The sequence below is a fragment of the Eutrigla gurnardus genome (assembly GCF_963514095.1).
Source record: "Eutrigla gurnardus genome assembly, chromosome: 12".
Lineage (NCBI taxonomy): Eukaryota > Metazoa > Chordata > Actinopteri > Perciformes > Triglidae > Eutrigla > Eutrigla gurnardus.
In genome coordinates, this window is record NC_139926.1 from 22,029,957 (window position 1) to 22,042,097 (window position 12,141).

The 12,141-nt window shown below is 41.2% G+C and overlaps 1 protein-coding gene across 11 annotated transcripts in view; it reads left to right on the forward strand.

Moving 5' to 3' along the window:
• The window catches only part of tns1b (tensin 1b), a 140,313-nt gene that overhangs the window by 38,937 nt on the left and 89,235 nt on the right, over positions 1-12,141 (forward strand). For all 11 annotated transcript variants that reach the window (XM_084023389.1, XM_084023386.1, XM_084023387.1 and 8 more), the window contains exon 3: positions 11,285-11,322. In XM_084023389.1, coding sequence (XP_083879515.1) covers positions 11,285-11,322 — 38 coding nt within the window. The remainder of the gene's footprint in view (positions 1-11,284; positions 11,323-12,141) is intronic.

A 12,141-nucleotide genomic window follows, 5' to 3' on the forward strand; every position in this document is an offset into this window, starting at 1 on the left:
TTTTGATCATGACAAAACCAAAGAAATGTACTAAATTTGTACAGTTGTTAATATGCAGCAATAAGTAGGGGATAGACAGTTCGTCTTGGCATGGCAACGGCTCTGTCACATGCTTCAATGCAAAAGCCCACCTTAGTCACTTCTTAACTCTAATGAAGCCTTTATTTTTACTCTTCAATGTTGTCTATGTTAGCTGGTTAGTAAAATAATTGACTATATGGAGGCTGTAGCTCTTTGACAGGAACATTTTAGCTGTGACACAAGCAGCTGGCCATTGTTTTGGAGTAAGAATCCTTTTCGATGTAAATCTGAGCAGCATGATATTAATTCAGCAGAACTGTAGTCTAAACTCAGCTGTTTGATTATTCAAACAGCCTCAGTCTCGGGATCAGGCCCACTGAGGGAATTTTTGCAATAAATCTGCTTGGACAACGAAGGTGATATCTGTTACGGCATCCATCAGTAGTCTCAATCAGGGGTCGTCCGGGGTTACCAGGGCTGGTCTTTGTGTCAGGTTTTAGTCAGTCAAGTGACAGAGGAGGGGAAAAGAAGCATCAGCGAGGCTAAAGGTTAACAGCTTCTCAGTTTCCTTAATGGTGTTTACTGAAGAGGCAATGTGGTTGACTGATGGTGGCGATGAGTGATTTGAGTGATGGTTTGATTGATGCAAACATATTCAATACAATAGAAATGGAAAGAGGTTTTTGCATTTGATAGATTTACAGTTTAGAGTGTTGCTTTAATGAATGGTACGGTATGAACATGTCAAGGCTGGTTCCTGAACAAATGTTTTTTAAGCTTTAACTTCATAATGGTCCCAGTATGAAGCAGTACTTTGTGGTTCTGTTTTTTTTATTACCCTGTGCAGGTGCCAGTTGTGTGAGATTGAAACATAACGCGAAAACGACAAACAATTGCAGGAAAGTCACTGCGATTCAATAACAGACTTTAATGTGATGCGGTCACCATTTTTTCCCAAACACTCTCAATGAAGTAACCCTTTTCCATCTGGTGGTCCAAGTTCAAACAAAAATGGAGGAATATGCGACCCCGTTTGGCTCACCACGTCATGTTGGAGTGGAAATGTCTGTTTTCAGACAGATAACGTCAAGTTACACCACGCGGAAATGGCTGGATGTTTGGTTTGGCACACCAAGGGTGGGGGGGTATTCAGCTTCCAGCTTCCCAAACCTGACACGGCCGTTCTTTGAAGGGCACTGCATAGAAAAACAAGAGCGTTCTCCTCACATTGCTGTTCTTTAGGGCCTATAGGCCATTTGACATTTTCTTCTAGTGCTGTTGGGAAAGTGGTCAGTTTGACAGCTATCAATCAAATCATTTAACAAACGTATTCTGTTAGGCATGGTTTCATATGGTACATGCAGGCTACATATCCAGGGTTACACCTTTGTGAGAACGCCGTGCTCCAAAGTAACATTTTGCCTTTTCAGTACCATCTCAGTCTGGTGTGATGGCACATGGGGTTACTGTGCCTTGCTCAAGGGCACCTTAGAGATGGTGGTGAGGGAGAAGCAAGTGCACAGATTTATCCTGCCAGTCATGGGATCAAACCGTCAGCCTCTCTGTCTTAACTCCCTTAACTTTAGACCCTTATAAAGACATATTATGCTGATTTTTTGCAGTATTTTTTGTTTTCTACTGGAACGTTCAAGAAATGCTTTATTTTTCTGTCTGAATATACCTGTATTCACCTTTTTAGCGCCTGTCTCTTTAAACCCTTCATCCCAAAAAAGCCCAGTCTGCTCTTGTTGGTCAGTGTTTCCTGTCTTAAACCTGCACTGTCCCCACCGGCTCTGGTAATTACACAGAGTTTAGCAGCACTTCTACCTGGGACTGCATAATTGTAACACCACAACCTCATGGAAGTCGTTTAAAGTCGTTTCTGAATACAGGCTGTGTGCATTTCTCTGTGGATTGAGCATTTCGATACCCACACAGTGTTTACATATCACCTAGACCTGCTTTATAATTAAAAAAAAAGACATAGAAATCTCCTTTTTTACAATATGGGACTGATGAGATTAGATAAAACTTTATTGATCCTGCATGAAATAGCCGTGCAACATAAATGTCCAAGATAAAAATGAGCACTAACAGTATAATCATCAAAGTATAAACAGGATAACAACAGGAATTGTTAGGTATGTATTTACACTATTAGAGTTGAGGTATAAGTAAAGTGAGAGTATATGGTTAGTAGTACTGAATGTTTATAATGACTTCTATGATATTAGACATTTTGTCCCATTCTGTCATATAATGGCCGATACAGTAAGTAGTCAGTACTCAGTATCGTGAATGTGCTGTAACAGAGTTCAGCTCTTACCTGGATCTTTCTGTCTGGTTTCTACACGCCATTCTTAAGAAATGACAGGCTCGTACCTTAATGACAGACGCTGTTACCGTCTGCAGGAACATACATTGTGCTATAAACAAAAAATGGTGCTGTGAAAGCGACCGCTGCTGTTGCATCCTTCTTTATTGAGAGAAGGGCTTATAAAATCAGTGCAGTTCACCACCTGCATTTACTCTGTGATCTGAGTGGTGAGTCCAGATGTTTTTGTTGTTCAGGGGGAAGTGTGTCATTAAATCTTGTCATCTTTGTTTGACATGCTCAGTCTGCTACAGACAACATTTTGCAGAAGCATGTTTGCATCTCCTGTGACCTCAGATGTGACTTCATCACTATGAAGAGAGGACCTGCCCTTCAGCCTCTTAGTAAAAAGACGGAATAGTTAGCTAACCATAAGCATCATAATGGAAGCTTTTTGTTGAATTCAAGGAAAATAAGTCTTTTTGTCATGAAAATAATAGCTTATTTGTTTTTACAGTGATGAACAATCGACTTAAGTAACTATTTCTTTCTGCCAAAAAAAAAAAGGATTTGTTAAATTCTGGGAAATGTTCTTTATATTTCGGTTCCACAAATTGCACAGGCTGTTGCCGGATGAATAATGTTCAGTTGTGTGTGCAGACAGTCTCTTAAAATGCTCTCGTAAAAAGGACACAAGACGGCACCGGGGGCCGTCATCTGTGGATCTGATTGAGAGGGGAAATAAACCCTCACGACAACCTTGCATTTAAGTCTATTCTGATTATCAGTTGGCTTCTCTCTCTCCCGAGTCACATCTGGGTTCCATTGTATACGAGCAAATTGTTTGTGTGTGTGTGTGTGTGTTTGAGATGGATTTATGAGGACAACACAAAGTGACTACTGCAGCAGATAACAACCAAACTCTCTCTTGTTCTCTTTCTCTATCCGTCTAATCAACTCCTGATTCATTAAATTCCCATTTTCCCCCCAGATTGAATCACTTGTAATGTCTCTTTGCTAAATATGAATCTGCAGCCGGTTAGCTTAGCGTCGCACAAAAAGTGAAATAGGGGTGCAACAACTGACTCTAGTGTAAATATAACATATACAACAATATGCCCTTCCATTCATGGGTTCATGCACCGATTGAATAAGATATAACATTCAACTGTTTTTAATGTTGTAGAGGTGCAGGTAGATGAATTTCATGACATTCGGATAGAGCAAGGCTAGCTGTTTCTGGTGCCATGCTAAGCTAACCAGCTGCTAGCTGTAGCTTCATAGCCACAGGTTATTGAGTTGCATTGATTTTTAGAACTCTCCACTAGAACGTGAATACGTCAGTGTCCAAAAAATGTCAAACTATTTGTTTTGGCATCTGATTGCTGGAGCAGCTAGACATAATATTTTACATCCAGAACACTTCAGGTATGAAGCTCTGAAATATGGATGTTCAATATTAAACTATTTCTCAGATGCAGCAGTGATTTAAAGCCATGAAAGGAACTGTTCTCCCTTGCAGAATCCGGCCGCTCCCTCCGTCATACGCCTCCCCTCTGCTGCTCTTGTTTACTAACATTCTCCAGTCACATGGTCTCACCATGACACAAGCCCTCTGACTTCCTCTCTCTTTTTAATGGTTGCCAGGATACAAGGTGTTCGTTACTTTGACAATAGCATGTTGACGCAGGTCAGGACCGCAGTTTTCCAGTTAAAAAAAAAAGAAAAAAAAAAAAGCCCTTGGAAGGGTATTTTTGGAGAACTGGCCCTGAGGGCAGGAACTGGCTTTTAGAATCACTCATTGTAATGCAGTGCAGGTTGAAATGATGGTTTGCATACAGAGGCAGGTCATTAGAGAGCTGTTGTGCCCTTAAAGGGGAAAGAGAGTGAGAATGTGGCCATAGATGATTTAGTTTTTGGTGTAGTTTATGAGGAGCTCTTCACGATCAATTTGAGTTCGCCCCGTGAGCTGAATGAAAACGTGAAAATGTGGGAGCAGTTTTCCTTTTCTTCTCGCAGCTGCTGCACTGAACCTTTTGTAAATCGTACAAGGCCATGAATCAAACCACCTTCAAACAAACAAAAGTGCGTTTCTGCGGAGGGTGTAGCTCTTTTTCCTCCGTCCTTGTTCTGGAGCGGACCTCACCACCGTCCTAACAGGGATCCACTGTAAACAAAGGTCTTCAAAGACCGGCTACACATCACGGTAGCAGGTGTGTGTGTGTGTGTGAGGGAGAGTGAAGGTTATCATAGCTCTGTTCTTGACTGCTGAGCTCATACAGCTGGTATGCTGCAAATCTCAATGAGGGTGAAAACACAAACACACAGAGTGAATAGCTTCAGTATCGTGCATTGATGTTCTTAAGTTGTGAAAACATTGTTTTACTAAAAAGATATGAAAATAGTTTGAATAGTTTTGAGGCAGCAGGACACACACACACACACACACACACACACACACACACACACACACACACACACACACACACACACACACACACACACACACACACGTCTTAGATGTACAGTATATATACAGTACATAGACCCATAGCAATGAACTTAATCACCATTCCTGCTGTGCCTCGTTTGCTGCCACTCGGTGCGTTTGCAGAAGTCGTTAGTGTAATAAGTGGAGCGGAATATGAATATGACTATATGGATGGTGACTGTCTCCCAGTCCAATATCATCGTCCTGATCTCCTAAACTGACCAGACAAGAATGGAAGAGATGTATGTGCTCATTTTGAAAATTGGAAATTCTGCTCCTGCCTCTTAAGAAGTTTTACACTCTTACCAGCACTTATGATACACAGTCGTCACATTGGCAGGGTTAGGGTGCCACCTGTTGGGTGAGTTGAAACATTACAATGTAGTTTAGTGTAGGACTGTTACTTTACATTTACAGCTGTTGAATAGAATTTAATCCATTGTTCAGCACGTGTATGTCCAAGGCAAATTGTCCAACCTTGTGTGTTTGTATTTGTTGATATTTGTTGCTGTTTTTAAGAAGAGCAATCGTAATAACAGCAACATACATGTACATTCATTGCATATCAACTTGGCGATCTACGCTGTGATTGTTTCCTAATTCAGAGTTCTTTTGTTAAAGTTACAAACAGGGTTAGTTTAGCTGTGCGTGCAGTTTTTTTTCTCGAGTTTTATCTTCATGTTCAAGGTTTTTTCCTGACCTTGCAAAAAGCTGAAGGCCTGTTTAGTGGCTGTTCTGCTTTTCATCATATCACATGATTTTCATCAGCAGATGACGATGAGAGCATCTACTGTTATTCATCATACGATTCATCTGCAATTCCATGACAACCGGTGCAAACTTGACCTGCAGATGAAGACCATGTCATGTGAATGAGTCAAAGGCAATTATTGTCCCTTTCACCAAGGCAATTATACATATATGAATTGTTAATAACTAAGCGCTGTTGATTCTCTGTGATGCTTATTATACTTGAGGAAGGAAGGATGTGCTGAACTGTGTCTCATACTTTAAAGCTGCAATATGTCCTCCCAGCTGTAGCTTCTCTCACAACCACCAGGAGGCAGCAGAGTCCTTTGTTTCTAAAGGAATACCATCACCCATCTGTGCAACTTCATCTGCAGCTGATTTACAGTGTACATTTGCAAAAATGCTCTGCACAGACCTACATGTACACGTTAATTTGCTGTTTTTGGTAACTGCAGCTTGAATGAAGGGAAACAGCTGTTTCAACCAAACAAATGTCACGCTTATAATACACTGGGAATAAAAATAAGATAGACGGAAAAGTAAACAAACAGGAGTTATGTTTGTCAGGTTGAAGCAAACAAATAGTTCCATGGGAACTCTTTCCTCAGGATTTAGTCTGCTGTCCTGCCATGTGGGGGAATCTCCCATGTTTGGAAAGCCTCAGCAGCTGGACGGAGGCGGGGCTTCACAGAAACACAACACGGGCAGGGATGTTAATTGGGAAATATGCGTGGGCTGAATGATGACATTGCTGGCTCAGTCCGGTCATGGATAGGGATGACTAAGTGTCCATAATTACTAACATTATACAGGATGACACATCAGGGTAATAGAGAGTGCAGGCACATTAAACTTATTTTCTTCTTAAAAGAGAGGTTAAGTCACGAAGGGTCGTTTATTCACAGTCACTGTTGTGGAACAGCTGAGTGCCTCTGATAAGGCTGTCTGTCTCAGAGGACATGTCACATGACCTGGAAGCTGCTGTGGGATTTCACATACTGTACGTTCCATCCAGGAGAATCACAGTAGCTTATATATCCATACATGATACTAATCTGGTTCCTAGAAATAAAGGTTCTGAGTAAGTATAAGTAATGTATAAGTGTATTCTGTAAAACTAATTTGTTCTTTAAAATAATAGAAGACATATCCACACACTTTGGTTTAAAATCTTAACATAAACAACATAAACAACATATTTCTTGTATTTTGAAATCTGGAGAAAAGGCTATTTCATTGAGTAAATGTCCTTTTTTCCTCAATAGAAACATATCTAGTACCACTGATATACAAATCATAGTCATAAAATGCATTAAGTAGGAAGTAAACCCACGTAAGTCTGTTATATGTTTTGGGAAAGTAGGGCCAAACCGATGCAACTTCAGTAAGGATGAGGATTGTGGAAAAACTGTATATTACATATATCCTACATTAAAACATATAACAATAATAATTGCTTTTGGCCTTTGCAGGTAGTTGTTTCACCATCTGGATTGAAAATGTATGCCTTGTATTTATTTATTCCCACTTCATCACACATTACGTACGAGAGAAAAAAAAAGTACTTTATGTGTGTACGCAGCAGTGACGCACAGTGTATGTTAGTACACTAGAACACGTGTTGGCTCTCACGTGTCTGTGATTGTGCACGAGAAGGAGAGAGAAAGGAAAAAAGAGAGGGATGGAGAGAGTGAGAGTGAGGAGGGGGGGGAGGAAGAGGAAATTCTCCAGCCCTGCCCTCTGATTGTGTTCGGTGTTGTAAGGGGGTCCAGCCCAGCCCTGTGGGAGTATACGCTCATTCCAAGGGACCAGGGGAAGGAAATCACCCACCCTCAGTCACATACACCCCCACCTCTATCACTTTCCCCCCTCCACCCTCCTTCCCTCCCTGTAAAGCATACCACAGACCGCGAGTCAGATAGCAACTTAGTGTTCCAGACTCCTCATCACCTCCTCAGTGCGACCGACCCTCCCCGCCCTCCTCTCATTCGCTGATGATTGATGTGAGCAGTTGCACCCCGACTTTTATTATTTCATCCTTTCTGGATTCTCCTCCTTCCCTCCTCATCTTCTGTCCCTCCTCACCATCCTCTTTTCTTCCTTCCTTCCCTCCACCAGGAACATTTCTGCTCTGTTTATTCTCCGAAGCTCCAACTTCCTAACAAGGTAAAAGCCAACCCGGGTTCCCTGGGCTCGGCGCTTTCACACCCAATATGGAAGTCCTCTTCCCACGTAGACCCAGGAGGAGTGTTGTTTACTGGGGACTCACGTGCTGGGAGCGGCGCTGGACATTGTCCTGATGGACAGGCACATTTGCTTTTACGCTTATCAAGCGGGCGGCCAAGCATGTTTGACTGTCACATCACTGAGAGCATTCCATGTGACTCATGTAACGCCGAGGACGTCAAAAATACATCAATCTCTGGGTCCTAATTGGACAAAAAAAAGTTTGGTCAGGGCAGAGAAAGTTTTCTAAAAACCTTTGAACTTCAGTGGCTGTTTTTATGTTTTTTTTACTCAAATAATAGCTGGTTCCTGTTACTCAAATGTTAGATTTTGCTTGTTTTCATAGTTTTATATCAGCATCAATAGAATATCTTAATATTTTTGAAATTAAATCTGACAGAACAAGCTCTGAAAGATGTCGACACGGGCTCTTGGAAATTGTTATTGGCATTTTGAAATATTTTATGGCATTTCATAGACTGAATGACAAAAAGAGCTATTTGATTAATCCAAGAACACAATGAACAAAATATTTTGGAAATCTAGATTGAACTAGCAGCTGCAGCCCGAATCAAACAGTTACAGTGCATGCCGTATAACCACAACGTTTTGGGTTCGATTCCGGCCTTGGGACCTTTCTTGCATAGCTCTCTCTCCCTCTGCCATTTCTACTGTCGTCTCTTAAATAAAGGTGATGGAAAAAACATAACAAAAGAAAAAAAAAGATAATGTTCCAAACCGAGTATAATGTAATGTGTTTTATTCCATGTGTCCTGTGACACACTATGCTGTATTTGGTTTGACCCTGGTACTTTGGGAAGACTTGGACGTGACTATCCCGGTAGGACTTCATGTGCCACCCACATTCGAAGGCCTCTAATTAGGAAGTCAAACTGACTTTCAAATGTTACCCCCCAAGTGCAAATATAGTCCCACGTATGCTTAAATAGAAGCTAACTCCACCATGATGTAATTACACATTTGGCTCCAAAGAGGAAGCTTCTCACTTTTCCTAGTTTCAGTATTTCCAAATTCCTTGTCGACCGGGTTATTGAAACAGAAGTTAATTCTTATTTTTCTGATGTACCTCTAACAGTCGAGATAATTTCGTTGTACGTCTGATGTGGTATAGGAAGAGTTTAGTCATGTAAAGCATGGTTGCAGACAACCTAAATCTCTTCAGAATGAATGAATGATGTTGGTGTGCCTGTGGAACAAAGCAAAGCAAAACAAATAAGAGTCAAGGCCCTGTAGGTGCTGGTTGACCCTGCTCTCAACACTTAACCTTTGACCCTGAACCAGGCCGAGGGCTGTTTAAGGTTTATAAGAAGCTATAAAGTTGCAAAGACATGTTTTAAACGGATTAGTTGGTGTTATTAAAAGGGCAAAGTCATAAAAAAACAATTTAAAAAAACAACAAGAACAAATACGAACCAAAACTATGACAAACGCAAGTGTTCATAATTATTTAGCTAACCTTATAGACTTATCAGAGTCTGATGCCTGGGAGCCTCCAATATATGAAAAGGTTAATATATTAAAATATTATTGAAGACATGGACAACTCCCGGACAACTCTGTTGTAGTGGTCTTCAGCTTTATCATGTATTTTACGTTAAATTGGACCATAATGTACTAAATAAACATCATGCTGTATTCAAGAAGACGTGAAACTATAGAAATTGAGACCATAAACTCATGTTTACATTGTTTAAAATAATAAATCAAGTGAGAATAATTTTCTCGTAGACTTCCAAGGAGTCGCCCCCTGCTGGTCATTAGATACAATGCAAGTTTAAGGCACTTCCACATTGGTACTGAGGAAAGCACTAATTTGACCCATTTGTCTGTTTGTGTTTATTTACGCAAACAGCGATTCTCAGCCTCCTTCTCCACTTTGCTCTCGTCTCTGTACGTTTACGAAGCACATTCCTAAAAGCCCAGGATAATCACCATAGTTTCTCTGCTCAAGTTGAAAGCTTTTCAAGTTTCCATGGGATAATTGTGTCTAATTGCAGCTTTCTATTGACTTCGTAAATAATCGTGCCTTGAGAGGATTTAAATTTCATAACTCACAACACAGCACATTCTTTCAAGAAACATATGGCGTGATGAAGGGACATATGTCGGAGAGAACAGAGCGTTTATGAAGTGTATATCTGAGGCAACCAAGATAACAGGGAGTCGAACACAGCGACGCATTACACAGACAGGATCGCCACTCTCACACGATGTGAGGACTGGCTTCCACCCAAATTCATATCAATGACATAACAACTAATCACAATAGATATTACACTCGCTTTGAAAAATGTGTCTGGAGACAGGAAGAATAACTCATTACGTAAGGTGGAGGGTGTTCCAGCAAAAGCATACGGTCTTCTACCTTTATTTGGAAAGCTTAGGCCTCGGAACACGGAGCCGCGTTCTGACTCTCTGTCCTCCGAGGGGCTCCGACGATTTATGAGCTGCCGGTGCAGGTGCTCTCCCTCATTGACCCTTATTTGTAGACCCAGTGGGAGTCCAGAGAGAGGGCTCGGGGGCAGAACTGAAGCTGCAAAAAAATGGGTTGAAAATCAATTGTAGAGCAAAGTCTTTTATCTGGTTTGACTGTGTGCTAGATTTTTGATTTCAACTTGGACTCCTACATAAACTCATGACGGAGGAACTTTACTGTACTGCAGACTACCTGCACGGCACCAAACAGACTAGAAACTCCAATTATGTATTCATGTTCTGTATTTGCATGTGTAGGAAACTGCTTGCTAACATTCTTGCCATTGCAACTTCAAAGGCATAATCAGTGTTTTGTCTCCGCTGCCTCCAAGTATCCCAAAAAGATCCTGCAAAGTGCATTTGACTCCATTAGGGTGTTTTTAGTCATGCTATCAACCTAGTTGGTTGATTGGACAGTTTCCTTCCTTTGGCAACACCTATGGCGATAAGCGGTAATGCAGTTTGTAATACCGCAAATGCAACAGCTTTTCATCAGTGTAGCATCGGCTCAATCAAAATCATGTTACCTCAAAAAGCTCTTTTTCTGATGAATAAAACATGTCATAGCTCGTCTTTAATCAAAGCAGTTTCCGTAAAAAGACCCACATGTTATCATTGATTTGACTGTTTTCTGTTATGTTAAATGCAAAGGTTTATTAAACCAAACAACTCAGATGTCAGATCTATTAGAGTGTATGAGAGTCTTCCAGAATAATGTATTAAGCCTTTGATAGGGAGCCAGAGTGCACAAGAACACAAAGCTAACATTGGTCAGTATTAGCCCGCTAACAGCAGATGATATTTGACCTTGACCACAGAATAAACACTTTGGAATTTGAATGAACCTCTTGCTTTTTCATTCCTCCCCGACAACTACTCAATGTCCAGTCGAGCTGGACCACAGTGTTTGGATTGGTCCGCGATGTTCAGGAGATTTTTACGAGCTGTGAAGTTAATTCCATTTTCTGTTTTTCTGTTTTCTCTAGTGTGCCGAATAGCCTGCCACAAAAAATGTGAAGTCAAGGTAAGAGTTAAACCACACATCCAATGACACACACAATAAGTCATGTTGTGCATCAGACGTGTGCTGCGAAAGAACACCAGAGAGGCTCCTAAACACTCTGAACTTCCCCTTATCGGGAGGAAATATGATGTTTTAGGTGGAGTCAGTGACTCTGCTGTATGTGTGTACATGCAGATGTTGGGGTGGGTGGAGTTTGGGGAGTTTGTTTTCTGCAAAAAAAAAAAAAAAAAAAAAAATCTTAAGAATGTCTAAACAAGTGCTCTTTGTACCAGAATGTGTTTACATTGGATAAAGAGATCGCCCCTGTGTCTAAAAATAGAAGACCTCTGGATGAAGCCGTCGCTTGATTCATCTTATTTTGGGAAAACACGTAGAAGAAAATGGGCCGGGGGAACGTATGAAGCTGTGGGGTTCTTAAAGAGGGAAGGTTGTGTGTTTTCGTGTGTGTAACTGCCGTGACGAGTTTACAGTTTTTGCACACACATGAGCAGGCGAACCCACACATGCATATATATATACAGTATGCACACCTATGTATATATGCACCCTTCATCTGGTATCCATTATTGAAATGGGTGCTGCTTGCCAGCTTTGCCCAGTCCTTCTACTCACAGGAAATGCCATGGGTGCAGGGTATGAGGTGAGGGCTTTGGCCGGGCATGCAGGGCGGCTCTCTTGTAGAACGGCATAGTGGAAACAGTAAGCCCCGCCCATGCCACCTGTCTCATGTGTCTTTGCATTGCAATATATCATGAAGAACTCACCTTTCCAGTGCTTGTGGACATATGGACATATGCAGACTGGGCTTTTTTTGGAGGG